Here is a 20,304-nt window from a genome sequence, read left to right on the forward strand (position 1 = left end):
TTTCATTTTTCTCTGGAGTTAAAAATGAAACTCTCTCCAATCAAACAATTGAAATAAGAGTTACACATTCTTATTTCCATTCTAGAGCATAACTCCGTCCAACCAAACATGCCCAGAAATAACTTCTTAAACCAAAGCCATATTATATTCTAATACAAGTCCATTAAATATGAGAGGAAATAGACATTACTCTGCTGAGATAGCCGGACCTTAGCTAACTCCCAGACTTACAGGACCACCACATAAAACGACACACTTACATAACATACCACAACCAAACCCTTAATAAGATGTACCATTATTCCTTCCCTTTGTTACATAGATTTCATTTGCCACAGTTGCAACCAGCGCAGGTGCAGTTGGAGCTGCACTTGCAGTCAGGCTCGGTAGCTGCTGCGACCTCAATGACTTCCTCAAAGTAGCTGCAACAAAATGATGCGACTCAAAAACGTTAGGATTTGATCCAAACAAAAGCCTTTAGAACAGGTCAGGTGCATCGCTGGACACATGGCCTATTACGTTTTTTAGAATAAACTAGGTAAAAAATTTGGGTCTATTCATGAAGCCCAAGGGCTTAAGTTGGCTGTGTGTGAGTTATAGTCTTCAAACCGTTGAGCTCGGTTACACATATGCCGAATCAAATTCCTGTTATTTCTTTTTTAATGTCTGGCATGTAAACCAAGCACTGATAGGCATTGAGAGTGTGCGTGTATGGCACTGCAGGGTGCAATGTACTCGTGGTTGACATCCATCACAGGATGGATGGCTGCACACAGGTGCCAACTATTCACGCGCTGTTTAATAGCCGTCTATATTATGATGGGCACTATCCATGGGTGCACCACATCCTCCAGTGCCACATGCGCACCACAATGGATCTGTGCTCGATCATTGATGGGCATAGAGAGTCATGTGCCATTTATTTATCGATTCTGATTAATCATACCTCCTTTCAGTCTCAGTGATCACAATGCCGAAGCCATTTCCCTTCTTCCTGCAGTCACCAGATAGGTTAATTAGCTTAGTGCACTTTTCTTTTTGAGAACATCTGTAACAGAAGCTACTATCCTAGGTCAGTGGTGTTTATATGTGGGTTTATTTGCCAACGTACCAAACATTAAAGTTACGCCAGTTCCTCTGGACAAGTTAGATCAGAATGGGCAGTAAAGTCTAGTAAATTGCATAAAGGTTAAGGCATATGCAGCATAAAAATAGTATATATCAAATTCTGACATGGTCTGTGGTTTAAGATCTGTTGCATATCATTTTCAAAGAGAGCGAGGACCCTGACAGATAGAGATATGGAAGTTGTTTTCATCACTTTTACCGGCCAAATCGTTATGCTTGGCAAGAGGGCATGAGAACATCAATTAGGAGAGTTAACATGCAAAATTGAAGACTCTAGCTACTTATAAGCTAAAACTGAAAGCTTGAAACATTTGATTATTTTATGAAAAAGTCTTCTAGCTACTAAAATAGTGATGTTCAACATGCGAACATGTTCACCACAATAACCAAGAGTTCAACATGACTAGCAGTAATAAAGAGCACCAGTTCTGCAGCATGACCTCCTGCTCCTAAATATGTGTTATTAGCTAGAGCTTCAATTGTGAGAGACTACTCACGCGCACTGGCTCTTGTCAGCGCAGTCGCAGTTGCCGCAGGTCGACATGGTGAGTTGCTAAAATGGAGAGGGAGGAGAAGATGGCTGCCGACCGGAGAGAAGGTTGGATGAGCTCTGCCTGGGATGAAGGAGGCCTGGGCTCGAGCCATATTTATAGGCGTTTCAAGGATGAGTAACGCGACTTTTGGCTCTACGAATCGCTCGCACTATCGGGATTCGCGACGGGCTCACGTCTCAAGAAAACCATCCAAATGGAATCTCAAAAGGGCGGAGGTTTTCTACGAGCCTCTCATGTCCGCGTTGTTTAGCATATAAATATCCTCGCAATCACAACATACAAACCCTTGTGCAAAGAAACTTCCGTGCTGCCCCGGCTGTCAGACATAACAAAAATTATTGATTGGACCTGCCTCACAATGGACCATCAAAAATTTATTAATTAAAAAAATTAAATACATCATAATGCATTATATATATATATATATATATATGAAATAAAGAGAGAGAGAGAGAATGTATTTAATTTCTTTTCCTTCATTCCAAAAAATGCAGAATAATCAATCAGGTCCAACTAATAATTTTTTTATAAATAAATTACATAAAAAACATACATTGATCTTTTCAATATCAAATTAAACAGATATAAATAGCTATATAATCTCATGGGATGGAAATCATACTTTAACTTTTCATCCGAAAATAACCGATCCCATATGATAAAAATTATTTTTTGATTTTATTAAATATATATATTTTATATGAATTGTATTATTTTTTTGATGTAAAGATATTAATATTTTAAATTTAAAAATATTGATTTCATATCAAATGTATATAAACATGTTGTCATAATTTATGAAAATTAAATTTTTTTAAAATATCTTTTGACTATTTTTTTAAACATAAAATACATGATCACGGCACATGCTGTCACGCCCCGAACCCAACACCCGGGTCGGATACGTGATGGCCGCACACTCCTTAGAGCAAGCCCTAAAGAATATGCAAGGCCAAATTAAATCATTACAATCTCATCAACCATAATATTTAATTTCAATAATAATTCATAAAACTTTGTATAGGTACAAATTAAATTTCTTCAGTTCTCTGATCAGGTACTATAACACTCTATCTATCCATCTGCTCACCCATAAATCTAAGCCATGGCCAATCATGAACATCCTGTATCTCTGAAAGAAAAGAAAGATGAAGGGGTGTGAGCTTTACAGCCCAGTAAGAATTCCCATATCACACTGATATAGTAATATAGTCTGAAAATAAAGAATAGCAATAAAATATAAAATCTCATGTTCAATGTCCAGAATAATGCAAACATTCATAAATTTGCTGTCTTGTCAAAATAGATGCATCATCATATGTTAACAGGTGAAACACTTTTGTTCAACAATTGTTTCATATCTTATCTTTCATTTCTCCTTTCATAATCATATAATTTTAACATTTTCTTTCTGGCTCTGGACTATCCAAGTCTATACCTCAGTCATCATCCGGATCGAATCCACTTTAAAAAGTCTTTCAAGACTGTCCCAGGATGAGCTCCTGGCCGGCTGTCCCACGTACCAAAGCCCGTGAGAGGCTGTCCCAGGCATAAGCTTCTGGCGGGCTGTCCCAGGCATGAGCTCCTGGCCGGCTGATCCACCTGTAAGCCAGTGGGGGCTGTCCCAGGCATAAGCTCCTGGCGGGCTGTCCCAGGCATAAGCTCCTGGCGGGCTGTCCCAGACATAAGCTCCTGGCCCGCTGTTCCACATGACAAGGCTAGTCCATACCATATATCTCTTTCTTTTCATTTAATCATTATGTGTTGATTTCATCAATCAATTCTGTCTTGCATTATGATCAATTCAGATATGTCATATCCATATAATCATGCCATCAATCTCTGATACATATATATTGACATAACATACTCATGCTCAAAATCAAATAACAGTATCTCAGATATAATAAATTCATCGATCTCAAATCCGATAATGCAAAACCAACGATGCAAGACCAATAGTAAAATAGCATATATAATAGTGATCATGTACAGGGATTCTTACCTTTACCGGTGACTGATCCAAACACAGAAATTAATGTTCTTCTTTGATTTATGAATTTCTCTAACAAGATATTCCACTCGATATCATATGCAGACAATCATCTCTTCAAAACCCTGATCAATATAAAGATCACATATATGGAGAAAATTACCGATAATCGACCTGATAACACAAATCTAGGATCTCTCTTAGGATTAACCAAAATTAGGATTTATCTAAGTATCTGGATCCTCCACTGATCCATAAGACTTTTAGAGAGAGAAAATCCATGAAGAGAGAGAAAATTCTAAAGAGAGAAAGTAGAGAGATAAAGTGGAGAGAGAAATCTTCGTATCCTTCCGATGAGGCAATCATGGTCGAGACCATCAGAGGTCCTATCAGGGTGACTTAATATGAATCAAGTGTTACAAATTTTGAATAGGATCGAACTGGGATCAGATCTACCGCACGAATTTCGGAGCAGTCTCAAATCATCTTATTTTCATCCTCAAGTTTATTCTAGGGTTCATGATGCAATCAGAGAGGAAGAAAAGATCCTGGAGAGACAAAATCCGTAAAGAGAGAGAAAAGTCTAGAGAGAAAATATAGAGAGAGAAGATAGAGAGAGGAGAGAGAAAAAAGAGAGAAAGAAGAGAGAAAGGAGAGAGAGGAAAATTCTCTCCTTCTTCTTCTTTTTTTATTTTATTTTATTTTATTTTTATTTTTTTCTCTTTCTCTTTTTCCTTTTTTTTTCTTTTCTTTTTCTTTTTCCTTTTTCTTTTCTTTTTCTTTTTCCTTTTTCTTTTCTTTTTCTTTTCTTCTTCTTCTTCCTTTCTTCTTTTCTTCCCGCGGCCTCCCTTGGCTGAAACAGGGGAGGACCGTGAGGTCCCCCCCTCGGTGGCTCGGGCTCCGGTGGCTTGGCCGGAGATCCGACAACGGCCGACGATGGGGTTCGGCCGGCGGCGAAGAGGAGGACGGCGGCAAAAACAAAGAAAAAAAATCAGAAAACAGGGGATCCGTCCCCTTTCTTCGTGATTTCCGGCCATTGGCCGATCGCCGGCGGTCGAAATTTTCAGGGAAGGAAAAGAGGGAGATGGGGGTTCGGTCTCGGGAATGGGACGCCGCAACCGGCGGCGCCGGTGGCCGGAAAAGAGAGGGAAGAGTTCGGCCGAAACAGAGCAAAAACAGGGTCATTTTATTCATGAATTTTCCGGCGATCCTGACGGCCGGCGAGGGTGCACGAAGCCGTGGAAAAGATGGGAAGGAAGAGAGGAAAGAGGAGAAGGGCTTACCTCCGACTCCGGTGAGGTCTCCGGTGAGTATTTGAGATGAACACGATGAGGACATCCGCGGCTTCAATGAAAAAATTCGAGAAAAATAAAAGAAAAATTTGGTGCTCGTCGTGACCAACCTTAGAGGGAAGGAGAGGGGGTTTTATAGGGTGTAGGGGAGGTCGAATCCGCCTCGGATTCAACCTCTCCATCAGTGATTTGGGTGGAAGAAGACTCCCAGCGGGAGTCTTCTTCATTCTTTTTTTTTTTTTTTTTTTTTTTTTACTTTGGGCTTTTTGGGCTGATTTGGGTCGGGGTGTTACATTCTCCCCCCCTTCAAATAATTTCGTCCTCGAAATTAAGTTATATTGTTGAGATATATTTCAAGGTATACATTCTTCATATCATTCTCAAGCTTACAATAATGTCATATATATTATTAATTTCTCATGATCTTGTTATAACAAAATTATTTGAAATTTTAAACTCATCCCTTCTTATTGATTGCTCAACTTTTTTTTTTTTGAAGAACTGTAACATTTTGGACTTGTATTAATATACCACCTTATTTGTCTAATACATTCCACTCGAAATTCATAATTATCTCAGACTACTCTTGATAGAAAAATAAAGAAAAGTCGAACATTGGACACTCTTCACGACTATCGATTTCTTTCTTCACTTGATTTTCCAACAAATTTTATATATAGACTCTCATCTTAAGAAAAATCTCAATCTTCTATATCAGTTCAAGTAACAACATTAATTTAAAAAAAATATGAGATCTATGTCAGGACATTCTAAGTTTGAACTGATATCAGAACTATCAAGCTGTTAATAAACTTGAGATATCTAAGATTTCTTGACATTATCTACAATGAAGCAACCTACTAACAAAAATTATCCGACTATGATCAGATTAGATCAAAATTATAGTATCCTTTCATTATCAATAAAATCCTTCCTTATTTGCAACTAATATATTCCATCATATTATCTTTTGATTTAAAGGATCAATATTTCTAATCAATTCAGACCATCACGCTTTTGCTGCGCACTCTGATCTCAACTTACCAAATTATATAAGTCTATCAAAGATAAAGATATCCTTATATGTTAGATCAATCCAGGATAGATCTAACCTTCAAATTTCATATAAGACTTAGGGCAAAATTTTAAGTTTCTTTATCTTTACTACCTTCGGGTATAGCATATAAAAATTAAATCTTGATCCACTTTTTATGTTTGAAATCATTGCATAAGTTTCATCTTAATATCTATTGATTCGAAATCTGAATATTGAATCTTCTCTTTTATATCTATTATATTCCTCATGATTATAACCTAAGTTCAGATATCACTAGAATTATAATTCTGAATAATTATAACCTTAAACTCAAATACCACTTAAATCATATTTCCTAGTGATCATAACCTAAACTCTAATATCATTCTATCATACCTTTAATGATCAAAATCTTAAACTCCGATATTATCAATCATACTCTGGTGATTATAATCCCAAAGTTTTGATATCACTTATATGACAATCCCTAGTGACCTTAAACTAGGGCTCTAGTACTGTTCTATCATATCCTAATCACTTGTATCATTGTCTTCGAATAAACGTAACTTAAGTTCTAAGCTCAAATGCCACTCTATAATATTCTGATCACTTATATCATAATCCCTAATGATCATAACTTATGCTCTGATACCATTCTGTCACGCCCCGAACCCAACACCCGGGTCGGATACGTGATGGCCGCACACTCCTTAGAGCAAGCCCTAAAGAATATGCAAGGCCAAATTAAATCATTACAATCTCATCAACCATAATATTTAATTTCAATAATAATTCATAAAACTTTGTATAGGTACAAATTAAATTTCTTCAGTTCTCTGATCAGGTACTATAACACTCTATCTATCCATCTGCTCACCCATAAATCTAAGCCATGGCCAATCATGAACATCCTGTATCTCTGAAAAGAAAAAAAAGATGAAGGGGTGTGAGCTTTACAGCCCAGTAAAAATTCCCATATCACACTGATATAGTAATATAGTCTGAAAATAAAGAATAGCAATAAAATATAAAATCTCATGTTCAATGTCCAGAATAATGCAAACATTCATAAATTTGCTGTCTTGTCAAAATAGATGCATCATCATATGTTAACAGGTGAAACACTTTTGTTCAACAATTGTTTCATATCTTATCTTTCATTTCTCCTTTCATAATCATATGATTTTAACATTTTCTTTCTGGCTCTGGACTATCCAAGTCTATACCTCAGTCATCATCCGGATCGAATCCACTTTAAAAAGTCTTTCAAGACTGTCCCAGGATGAGCTCCTGGCCGGCTGTCCCACGTACCAAAGCCCGTGAGAGGCTGTCCCAGGCATAAGCTCCTGGCGGGCTGTCCCAGGCATGAGCTCCTGGCCGGCTGATCCACCTGTAAGCCAGTGGGGGCTGTCCCAGGCATAAGCTCCTGGCGGGCTGTCCCAGGCATAAGCTCCTGGCCGGCTGTTCCACATGACAAGGCTAGTCCATACCATATATCTCTTTCTTTTCATTTAATCATTATGTGTTGATTTCATCAATCAATTCTGTCTTGCATTATGATCAATTCAGATATGTCATATCCATATAATCATGCCATCAATCTCTGATACATATATATTGACATAACATACTCATGCTCAAAATCAAATAACAGTATCTCAGATATAATAAATTCATCGATCTCAAATCCGATAATGCAAAACCAACGATGCAAGACCAATAGTAAAATAGCATATATAATAGTGATCATGTACAGGGATTCTTACCTTTACCGGTGACTGATCCAAACACAGAAATTAATGTTCTTCTTTGATTTATGAATTTCTCTAACAAGATATTCCACTCGATATCATATGCAGACAATCATCTCTTCATAACCCTGATCAATATAAAGATCACATATATGGAGAAAATTACCGATAATCGACCTGATAACACAAATCTAGGATCTCTCTTAGGATTAACCAAAATTAGGATTTATCTAAGTATCTGGATCCTCCACTGATCCATAAGACTTTTAGAGAGAGAAAATCCATGAAGAAAGAGAAAATTCTAGAGAGAGAAAGTAGAGAGATAAAGTGGAGAGAGAAACCTTCGTATCCTTCCGATGAGGCAATCATGGTCGAGACCATCAGAGGTCCTATCAGGGTGACTTAATATGAATCAAGTGTTACAAATTTTGAATAAGATCGAACTGGGATCAGATCTACCACACGAATTTCGGAGCAATCTCAAATCATCTTATTTTCATCCTCAAGTTTATTCTAGGGTTCATGATGCAATCAGAGAGGAAGAAAAGATCCTGGAGAGACAAAATCCGTAAAGAGAGAGAAAAGTCTAGAGAGAGAAAATATAGAGAGAGAAGATAGAGAGAGGAGAGAGAAAAAAGAGAGAAAGAAGAGAGAAAGGAGAGAGAGGAAAATTCTCTCCTTCTTCTTCTTTTTTTATTTTATTTTATTTTATTTTTATTTTTTTTCTCTTTCTCTTTTTCCTTTTTTTTTCTTTTCTTTTTCTTTTTTCTTTTTCTTTTCTTTTTCTTTTTCCTTTTTCTTTTCTTTTTCTTTTCTTCTTCTTCTTCCTTTCTTCTTTTCTTCCCGCGGCCTCCCTTGGCTGAAACAGGGGAGGACCGTGAGGTCCCCCCCTCGGTGGCTCGGGCTCCGGTGGCTTGGCCGGAGATCCGACAACGGCCGACGATGGGGTTCGGCCGACGGCGAAGAGGAGGACGGCGGCAAAAACAAAGAAAAAAAATCAGAAAACAGGGGATCCGTCCTCTTTCTTCGTGATTTCCGGCCATTGGCCGATCACCGGCGGTCGAAATTTTCAGGGAAGGAAAAGAGGGAGATGGGGGTTCGGTCTCGGGAATGGGACGCCGCAACCGGCGGCGCCGGTGGCCGGAAAAGAGAGGGAAGAGTTCGGCCGAAACAGAGCAAAAACAGGGTCATTTTATTCATGAATTTTCCGGCGATCCTGACGGCCGGCGAGGGTGCACGAAGCCGTGGAAAAGATGGGAAGGAAGAGAGGAAAGAGGAGAAGGGCTTACCTCCGACTCCAGTGAGGTCTCCGGCGAGTATTTGAGATGAACACGATGAGGACATCCGCGGCTTCAATGGAAAAATTCGAGAAAAATAAAAGAAAAATTTGGTGCTCGTCGTGACCAACCTTAGAGGGAAGGAGAGGGGGTTTTATAGGATGTAGGGGAGGTCGAATCCGCCTCGGATTCAACCTCTCCATCAGTGATTTGGGTGGAAGAAGACTCCCAACGGAAGTCTTCTTCATTCTTTTTTTTTTTTTTTTTTTTTTTTTTTTTTTTTTTTTTTTTTTTTTTTTTTTTTTTTTTTACTTTGGGCTTTTTGGGCTGATTTGGGTCGGGGTGTTACACATGCCATTCTTTCATGTACGTACACAGTGATGGTGATTTATGATTTACGGCTAGATGCCCCTCGAGACCTTTTACTCTTTGCCACGCATACAGATTACTTCTGTCCTCGCTAGCCTCCAACATCCTTCTCAAAGAAGGCAAACTTTGTCTCCTTATTATTATTTTTTTATCCATGTAATCCTTCGGGTGGACCCACAACCACCTATGGTGGCCACCCGGCATTTATTCACACGCGCAGCTTTGCGTGTGCCTTTTTGTTTTGTTTTTTTTTTTTTTTAAGAAAAAGCAGGAGGAAAGGATGATTCCCCCCAGAAGTTTATCAAGATATAGAGTTTTTTTTTTTGGGGGGGGGTAAACTATGTATCTAAGAAAAAATGCGAGCCGCACTTCTCAGCGAGCGCGCCTAATGAGATGATAAAGCTCGAAGCAAGAAAGAAACGAGAAAAGGGTAATAAAAATTTTATACTTACATTCTGCTAGTAAAAATATTTTCATTAACCACATCATCTTCACCTTGAAAGATTCCTATTTGACGGCTTAAATTATAATCAAAGTTTTAGAATCTCAAAAGAACCCGCACTTCCACCAGTTGGGACTTTTTGGATTTAATTTACAAACTAGCGGTCAACTCAAAACTTCACGTAGCTGGAAAAGAAGGAATACCTGACCAGATCACTATCAGGGCTCCCTAAAATAGATGTTAGAATTAATTCAAAATAGGAAAATCTATTTGACATAAGTGTAGCCTTATATCTAATGGAAAATAGAAGTGGCTTTTACCTTCACTGCAAAGCGAACTGATGTTCAGACAAATTGCATGCATGCGGACGAAGTTGAACTACGAAAACGGATGATTTACCAGCGAGCGTCTTCAATCAAAGACAATGGTCAATGTCAGAAAGTAATTATTCTACTGATACCACAAGCATATTTTGATGGTGAAAAATCCCAAATGCTGGTTATTAATGTTGGAAATCAACTAAAAACAACTCGCGCTGCCATTCTTTGTTTTACTATTAAAAAAAAAAATGGTAGAAGAGGCCTGTAAAGGAATGGCAATAGATTGATTATGGATTGGACTGGCCAATATATGTAGTCACCCATAATTAAAAACCATATATCCATGCTCACTTCCGGTCAGTTGAGTTGAATCGTATACATGAGATGGATTGAATTGGAGTAATCCAAAATAAAAAATTAATCATATAAATATTATAAAATAATTATAATTTTGAAAGAGAAATTTAGATTAAAATTATATCAAGTTAGATTTGGAGAGGAGCATATCATTACGCATATCTAATTTGATCTCATTTTAAATATTTTATCTAGAATTCGTACACATCCTCGATTCCAAATAAAATCCATCTCAATCGAATCAAATCGAATATCCGATGAATCAGCTATAATTGCCATCTCTAACCTAAATGCATCATGCAATAGGCTACATAAAAGGATAGCCTTCCACCTTGTGTCCTCGCCTTCCAAACCCTATTGCAGACAGGTCTCAAATTCAAATATCCGCAGGCAGGCAGGTCTTCGGTACAAAATTTAACTAATGATTGGTGTTAGGATTTGACGTCTAGAGATTTGATCTACATTGAGCCCACAATAAGATCCACGATAATGAATAGAGTCCAACAAGCCTAAAATCACCTCAAACGGAGTCCGAATGAAGGAGATACGCTTGATTGAAATTGACACGAAGTTCGGAACGACGGAGGACCGACGGTGGGCTGATGGAGCAGCGGTGGCATGGCCGCATGCAGCAACGCGCTACCCGACAGAAGGAGCGCATCCCAGGCTCGGGCGTCAGCGCACGAAGTGCGGCTCAGACGTACGCACACGGGACGCGGCCCAGGCCCAAGCGCACGCGCATGAGCACGGCCCAGGCCCATGCACGCACGCGCGAGATCAGTCGCCCCTAGTATCCCGATCTATGGTGGACCAGGCAATCTACAAATGAGCGCATGGACCGCATGGACCGCATGGGCATTTTTCATGGGTTTCTCACGGTCCACTGTAGACTGAAAGACATTTCTCCTGTGTTTCTCACAGTCTACGGGTTATTCCGTGGATCGAAGGCATGATCGGACGGTGGATTGATCTCCCGATGATGATCCAATGATTGAGAGCTTTTATAATGCATTTTGGGCGTGATCCAACAGGTTGTTTTGATCATTTGATGCAGATCGGATGGCCAGAAGTCCGATCAGGAGTCTGTTTCTGATGTTCCTTGAGTTTTAAGCTTTTATAAGGCCTAGTTCACAAACAAAGAGGCTGTGTGTGCGGCTTTGTATGGGAAAAGATCCAGAGAAAAGAAGCAAAGTGCCAAGAGGAGGAGCAGAGGACTTCACGCAGATTGTTGGACAGCGGACAACGATTGCTTCAGGAATTCAGGAAGATCTTTCTAGAGAAAGTGCTTTTGTGAAGGAGAGTTTTCTGCAAAACAGAAATTGAATGTACGAAGATTAAAGGTGATCTCCTTTTATAATTTTTTCTCTTTTTTCATAGTAAAACTTGCATGCTCCATGGAGACGAGCTCTTTTTTGATTGATCCATGTATCTGATTGTTTCTATTTTATTTCTTCTTACTGCGATGCATCGTATCGAAAAGATCTTAAAAAATGGTGTCCTGATCAGATATCCATCAATGATTGGAGCCCTTGCCTGGAGTGGCTTTGAATAGCATGCTGCCCAACTAATAGCATTTAATGCCAACTTATTTTAAATGGGAAAATAAAACAGTGATATTATTTGATTAACATGGCTGGTCATTACTTAGAATTTTCTCATGCACATTCTAAGCCCATGATGCGCTGAACCCGATTATGTATGACAGGATGTGAGACTTTTTGTTTGGTTAATTTATAGGATTCCAACAACCTCAAGTTTCATTGTCTTTCCAGGCCTCAGACAACCATGATAATTGCTAAATGAGTAAAAACAGGCCTTAAAATCACAGGACACAAGGAGGTCATGGTATAATGATTTCTCATGTGAACATGTGGCATTTCACTAATCACAGAGAACATGTCGAACACCATGTTGAGCAGAATAGTACGACATGCATCATCACATATACTACATATTTGAAGCCCAGCCAGTTTTGCAGGACGTCTTGGGTTCAAATATCCTGATGGCACATATTGTCCACGGTGGTCTGTGCAGGATCAAATATGGACAGATGTAGAAGGCCATCCAGGTGTGCAGTTTGTGCCAGGAAATATGGCATGTCAGGGAGGGCTACCTCCCTTCCGTAGCCAACACTAGCCTGTGAATTGAACTATCCCAAACCAAAGTACCAAAAGGAGTAGATCGGATAGATTTATAATAATTAAACTCCGGCTAAAGCATAAAACAAAAGGGTGCAAAGAAAATTTCGAGAAAAGAAAAGTTCAAAGCATGAAAGAAGTAAGAAAAAAAAAGAAAAGACAAAAGGACCAATCATATTCGTTCCTATACACACAACTAGGTATATCTGTACATTGATATAATGTCACTCCAGATATCATAGCAATGGTTTATGTTGACCTTCCCTTTTCCAGAGCAGATAGCTTCAGAATACTGAATACCTCCTTTCTCTCCTTGGGAAGCCATTTTGACAAGTATATACAGCCTTTCCATGGAAAACTGAAACATCACACAGTGTTCAAGTATATATGATATCAACAAACAAATTGCTGATGCCACAAACTTCTGAGAGAATGTCTTTAACTATATTATGATGCATGTTTTTAAGGTGACTACCTTAGCATCAGACCATCATCCACACCATTATATTTGACAGTATAAATCAGCCCACCTTTACTAGTTGAACTCCTCGTAAGTCTAGCTGATTCTAAAAAAGAGAAATATGGGTGCAACGAAGGTTTGCTATCTTGGTACTAACCCCCTATGCTACCAATCAACAAGATACTTCTCGTACCAAGTATTAATAGAGTATGTACCTCGATGTCAACACTCAATACAAAAGGCATACCGAGTCTTGGTACCCTACCTGACAAGAGGTTCCTTGCTTGCTCTCCGAACATAGTTCTCTTCAATGGCTGATTTATTACTTCGTAAACCTGAGTTTAGGCTATTGTGTGAGTCTAAGGCAAGCATGCCAATGCGTGCTAGGAGAAGTGGTGAGCTAATGCGAATGTACTTGCTGCTATTAGAGGTGCGAAGCGGAGATGAAAGTCACAGTTGTTTGCTCGGCCGACTCATTCCTTTGGTCCTAATCTAGGCATGTGTAACCTTATTCACTCATTCCTAAGGCTTTCAAAGGACAGACGGAGGAAGAAATGACTCAAAAGAAGAAGGGGCAGCCCCAGTTTTGGTATCAGTCCTAGTCCGTCCTATCTAATTAAGTGCTTCGAGAAGGTTGTCTACGCCTTCCATCCAGTACGCACCTATCATTGACGGTCAAAATATCTTGTCTATCTTGGGGTTGTATGTGGAAGTAATGGCCTTGAGATTTGAAATTTTTCAGGTATGATGAAAGAAGTCGTAAAGCAAGGACTGCTTCATTCGCCCTGAAGGGGGTCTCGTCTGAAACAACGGGGGGCCATGTAGCTAAGCGGGCTAGGCAACAGCATACGAGTTAGTGTCTGCGGTTAGCTACTGAAAATCTTTTAACAAGCAAGTAGTGCTTATTGGTTGTTTGAAGACATACTCCGATAAGATAAAAGTGATTACCGAAATGCCTAGTCCTCTTTAAGCATGCAGATGAGTCTTTGGTCTCAACCTCGAAATCTGTTTCCGAATGATATCATTCACCAGACCTCCCGTAGGGACTAATACTCCTCTATGGATGGTAATCGGTAGATAAAAAGATCAACATTAGTCCAAGAGGAGATCACGGGATATGTGTGGAGCATCCTCGGAGTTAGGTGCGGTTCCTCCAATGATCGTAGCACCAAGTACTTCTTAACGAGCTCTAATATGAAAAGATTTATAAGTAAGCATCTCTTGTAAAATATGAGCAAGACCAAATCCCTCTAGAGCCTGTCTTAGTGTCCTAGCTAGCCCCGCCCCCACAAGGGTAGAATTCTTCTCAAACCTTTCATCCTCTTTCTTTGTATTGTTTCCTATCTATCTTTTTAGTGTTAGTGTTGTAAGCCTTGATTTTCAATCCTCTAATCAAGTATGGTACTGTATGTCCCGTACTAGGCAGCATGATCCCATTGGAAACCTTATGTGTGATAATAAAAGGTAAGGATGCATATACTCATCTATATGAATTAGAAAACTGTAAGGTGGCATTTGGTGACCCAAATTAGATCATTGATGATTCTCATCCCAAAGTAACCTAATATGCAATGATCTAAGATTACCGTATGCTATGCTATGTTCTAGTGATTAAAAATTTCTAAGTATCCATGACTAACCCATTTGGTATGCCACAAAAATTCAAGATTACTAACCATGTAATATCAAAAGTACATCTAATATATTTCATATATTTTGCAACTATTAAACTGAATTCTCAAATAAATCATCGAAAAAAAATACACATGAAGATAAATCAAATTGTCAAAACCTATAACTCTGGACCAATTCAACAAGACCAAAAATTAATCAAAACCTATCAAAGTAACTCCAAGGGATTATCAAGTCTTTCTAACTAGAAAAAATTTTGAGGCTAGCAAACTCTAGCTAGAAGAATTTCTTTCCACAAATCAGCATTTTGGAAATATTTTTTTTTTCTGCTGGATCGTGGGGTATTTTTATCCTAAAATTCAGCCCAACTCCACTGCCTTGGATGATCTTGAAAGCCTGTCCTCAAGGATGGGTTTAACATCACTAGGTTGGGTGATAGTGATTTTAATAGTTGGGGTGATTTGGATTAGTGCCATGTAGGATCATTGAGATCCAACTAAATACGGTGATCTCGTCACCTCCAACCATATCACCGTTGATCTTGGGTCATCACACAGTATCAAATGCCACCTAAAGGTTTCATTGACTGATGGGATCACATCCACCCATCATCTACTCCTTTCTCTCAATCTTGTCATGTACGTTGCACAAGCCAATGGTCTGTCTTCTTTACCGTATGATAATGCTAAAGCTTTAAGGGACCTGGACAATCGACTTCTCATCATTAGTAAATGCGAGAGTGCATTTTTAATAATCTATGTATAAATATATATTAAAGAGATCTCGAATTGGACAGAGTACAGCCCATCATCCTCATTTTCTCACGTGCATTGCACATGTTCAGTGCCCTTGTACGAGAAGGGCCAGTTTGGGTAATCATACAAGATACATGTACCACAAAGCTAAAGAGTCAGCAAGAGAACTTTCATGCTTTCGTAGATATAGATTAGTTCACCCATTAGAACCAAAACCTAAAATTCTGCACACTTGTACAACAATGGAATCATGCTGAACCACTGCATAGGATAAGGTACAAGTGTAACACCCGACCCAATTGGGCCTAGAATCAGCCCACGGTTCAAAAAAAAAAAAAAAAAAAAAAAGACTCCCGAAGGGAGTCTTCTTCTCCGATGAATTCCGATCGGAGCAGAGTTCTAAGACTCTTAAAACTCTAGGATCCTCTATGAATAAGCCTCCCCTCTCCCTCTCAAACCTCCACCGGCGATCTTCAAGCGTGATTCCTTCTTTTTTTTTTCCTTGAAAGCCACGGCACCCTCTTCTTGTGTTCGTCGGAAATCGAAGGTCGAAGAGGCCACCGGAGTTCAAGTGAGGGTTCAATCTTTCTTCCTCTCCCTCTTCTCTTTCTCTCCATGATTTTAGACTCCTCGCCGGCCGTCGAGATCGCCGAAAATTCCATGAAACAGGAAACCCCTGTTCGGCCGGAACCCTTTCCTCTCTTTTTCGGCCACCGGCGCCGCCGGTTGCGGCGTCTCATCCCCGAGATCGGACCCTCATCTCTCTATCCCTCTTCCCTGAAGGTCTTGGCCGCCGATGACCGGCCAATGACCGAAAAATAAAAAAAAAGGGGCGGATCCCCTGTTTTTCGAGAAAAAAAAAGGAAAGCTTGCCGGTCGAACTCCGTCGCCGGCCGGCTTCGCATGGTCGGCCATCGTTGCCTGACCTCCGACGAAGCCACCCACCTCGTCAGAGCCTGGGTCACTGGAGGGGGGGACCTCACGGTTTTCCCTTGTTTCAGCCCAAGGGAGGCCGCGGGAAGAAAAGGAAAAAGAAAGAAGAAGAAAGAAGAAAAAGAAAAGAAGAAGGAAAAAGAAAAAAGAAAAGAAAAGAAAAAGAAAAAGAAAAAAAAATAGAAAAAAAAGAAAAAGAGAATTTTCTCTCTCCTCTCTCCTCTCCCTCCTTTTCTCTCTTTCCTCTCTCTACCTTCTCTCTCTAATTTCTCTCTCTATTTTCTCTCTCTAGATTCTCTCTCTAGACCTTTCTCTCTTTTTATGGATTTTATCTCTCTAGAGTCTTTCTCTCTCTCTGATTTCATCATGGACCCTAGGATAAAATTGATATGAAAATAAGATGATCTGAGATTGCTCTGAAATTCGTGCGGTAGATCTGATCCCAGTCCGATCTTATTCGAAATTTGTAACACTTGATTCATATTGAGTCACCCTGATATGATCTCTGATGATCTCGACCATGATTGCCTCATCTGAAGGATACGAAGATTCTCTCGTCACTTTCTCTCTCTACTTTCTCTCTCTAAAATTTTCTCTCTCTTCATGAATTTTCTCTCTAGAAGTCTTATGGATCAGTGGAGGATCCTGATACATAGACAAGTCCTAATTTTGGTTAATCCTAAGAGAGGTCCTCGATCTATGTTATTAGGATCGATTATCGGTAATTTTCTTTATATATGATTTTTATATTTAATCAGAGTTATGAAGAGATGATTGTCTGCATATGATATCGAGTGGATAATTTTGTTAAAAAAATTCATAAATCAAAAAAGAACATTGATTTCTGTGCTTGGATCAGTCATCGGTAAAGGTAAGAATCTCTGTATATGATCATCATTATATATGTTATTTTATCGCTGGTTTTATCTCATTGATTTTGCATCGTTGGATTTGAGATCGATGAATTTGTTATATCTAAGATACTGTTATTTATTTATGTGATTTTGAGCATGAGTATGTTATATCAATACATATATATCAGCGATTGATGGCATGATTATATGGGTATGACATATTTATTACACTGCAAAATTTGAATTGATTAATGAAGTCAAATATTATAATTTCATGAAAATGAAAAGAAAGAGAAATATGCAAAGTTATTAAACCCGGCCCGGGCCTTGACCCGGATAAGGCACCGGGTTAGTGGGTCAGCAGTCTAATCGTCGGGTCAACGGTCGAACCAGCGGGTCAATGCACAAACTATAAAATCCAAAATTTAATAACCTGTTTATATCCAGAAATACAATAATAGTCCTGATAATATATATTCCAATGCTATAAGTATCAAAATACAAATGAAACAAAACTGAAATCCTATAAATACAAATAATTAGACTAAAATATTGATGAATATAAAGATTTAATGGCATAAAGTTATAAATGCATAATAACTAGTAGTTTAAAACATAACCATCCACATCTGCTAGCAAAATGAAAAGTTTTAACAAACAAGTACATAATAATGTACGACATTTCACTTCAATATCTTTTAAAAAAAAAAGTTAAAAGTGATAAACAAGTACACAACATAAAAATTCAAGCTAATGGACTGAAATTTATGTCAATATTTGCAAAAACATCTTCTTGAGTTACAATGTTCTCATCTCCTCCATCTTCTCTCCTATTCGCATCATTTCCATCATTTTCACCATCATCACCATCCAAATCTTCCAAGTTCAATATATCTACAAAATCACAAATTTAACAAAAAGTTAAAAAGAAAAATCATATGTAATAAAATTGTAATAATATTTTATTCATAAACTATATAATAAAATAATTCGCTCACCATTATTATTATTTTTTTGAATAGAACATGATGCCAATTCACGGTGAAAAGTTTCTAATTCCTCACTAGTTAACTCCGATGGCTCATCGACTAATATCCACGCATCATTATCACCAAACAATTCAAAGTCAATAGGATCATAGTTGCGACCCTTGAAATAAAATCTGTATTTAATATTTGTTAGTTTGAAAATTAAATAACAAGAAATAAATACAAGCAATTGGATATCATTCATAATAAAATTATCTTTGTTGTAGTCTCAAATTATAGTGCACAAATACTAGATCATTAAGCCTTTGATGCTCTAACATATTTCTCTTTTTAGAATGAATATGTTCGAAGATGCTCCAATTTCTCTCGCACCCGGACACACTACAAGTTTGGCTTAAAACACGAATAGCTAACTTTTGCAAATTAGGTACATAACTTCCATAGGTGACCCACCATTCATCTAGATACAAAATATTGTATTTGTTAAAATAGAATGTAATTGAAAAAACTTTATATCAATGAAACTAATGAAAGCATAAGAACATAACTAAGGAACAAGCTTACCTGGAGCCAAGCGACTTCGATCATTTATAGCCGATGAGCGTCCAAAGTCATTTTCTGCATTTCTAAATAACCTCATCTCATTAGTTAAGTTCCCCTGCAAGGTTGGATTACCAAATGAATATCTCTCTATGACATCTAAGAATCCAGAAACACTACGAGGATGTTTATCCATAAGTTCTGAGTCATATTGAAAACAGGGATTCAACCAAAACCCAGCTGCATGAAGATTTTGGTGTAATTGCAAATCCCACCGAGAATCAACTATTCTCAAATAAGGTTCAACTACAATCTTTCTCCTTCTAAATCTCTTGATCATTTCATCTCTAGCTTGATGCATAGCATGATACAAATAACCCATTGAAGGTCTATCATCACTGTCAACAATTCTCAAAACTCGAATTAAAGGCTCTATTAGTTTAACAATGATTGCACATTCATTCCAAAAAAGAGAATTAAGCACGTCATCGACGAGCTTTTTTCCTTTACTATCCTTAGCATAAGCTGAAGTTGTCCACTCTCTAGAAGTCACCATTGCTCTTAATGCATCTTTGTGGCCCAATATGCTTTGTAAAGCAATAAAATTGGTAGCAAAACATATAGGTGCCGGACGAATTATCTCCTTTCCATCAATAAATTTTCTCATCAAATATAAAGGATAACAATGAGTTATAAATATATTTTGTGATACCTGCAGCATGGGCTACGGTGTTCTTCACTGAAACTAACTTGCCAATGTCTTGCATGATGAGATTAAGACAATGAGCAGCACAAGGTAACCAAAAAAGTGTAGGAAAGTCTTGCTCCAACTTTTTACCGGCAGCAATATAGTTTGCAGCATTATCAGTCACTACATGAACCACATTTTCAAAACCAACGGACATGACAATTTTTTTGAACAACTTGTACAACATATCAATTGTCTTTGAGGTATCTGAAGCATCCACGCTTTTCAAAAATACGATCCCTCTAGGACAATAAACTAAAAAATTAATCAAAGTTCTCCTACACTGATCTGTCCATCCATCAGCCATGATTGTGCATCCTGTTTTTTTCCATGTGGCACGAAAGCTTTCAACATACTTTTTCACCTCATCAACATTTTTGGTTAATAAATAACCACGAACAGAATGAAAATTTGGAGCTTTGTAACCAGGCCACATACTAGCTATGGCATTTATCATGCACTAATAATACTTAGAGTTGACAGCATTAAATGGCACACATGCATCTATCATCCATTTTGCCACTGCAAGATCACACCTTTCAACTGCTTCTTTGTTTTGCAACAAGCTTTTTATAGTTGGTTGAGCACCAGGAATTGTTCTTGGCATGAAATAATTTCCAATTGTTCCTAGTTGTTTTTCTTTTCCACCTTCTATATTTTTACTTCTTATATTATCCGTAGACTTGTTTGATGAGGGAGGAATTTCTTGTATATCATCATCTTCACCTAATTGCCT

At 38.3% G+C, this 20,304-nt stretch overlaps 1 protein-coding gene across 1 annotated transcript; it reads right to left on the minus strand.

Annotated features, from left to right (window-relative positions):
• Positions 1–325: 325 nt before the first annotated feature.
• On the minus strand, positions 326–19,487 carry LOC140856338 (uncharacterized). Its single transcript, XM_073253446.1, has 7 exons — positions 18,845–19,487; positions 18,666–18,740; positions 18,094–18,185; positions 12,917–13,015; positions 1,112–1,137; positions 947–994; positions 326–422 (listed from the first exon to the last, which is right to left on the minus strand). Exons 1-7 carry the CDS (start codon positions 19,485–19,487, stop codon positions 326–328), a joined length of 1,080 nt encoding a protein of 359 aa, XP_073109547.1.
• Between the last annotated feature and the right edge of the window lie 817 nt (positions 19,488–20,304).

This window comes from Elaeis guineensis, chromosome 3, assembly GCF_000442705.2.
Source record: "Elaeis guineensis isolate ETL-2024a chromosome 3, EG11, whole genome shotgun sequence".
Classification (NCBI taxonomy): Eukaryota; Viridiplantae; Streptophyta; class Magnoliopsida; order Arecales; family Arecaceae; genus Elaeis; species Elaeis guineensis.

Coding starts and splice junctions, on each gene's coding strand:
- LOC140856338 (XM_073253446.1), bottom strand. CDS start 19,487: ATGAGAAAATTTATTGATGGAAAGGAGATAATTCGTCCGGCACCTATA. Junction 18,741..18,844: donor TCGAAGTCGCTTGGCTCCAG/GTAAGCTTGTTC, acceptor TTTTGTATCTAG/ATGAATGGTGGGTCACCTAT. Junction 995..1,111: donor TGGCGTAACTTTAATGTTTG/GTACGTTGGCAA, acceptor TGGTGACTGCAG/GAAGAAGGGAAATGGCTTCG.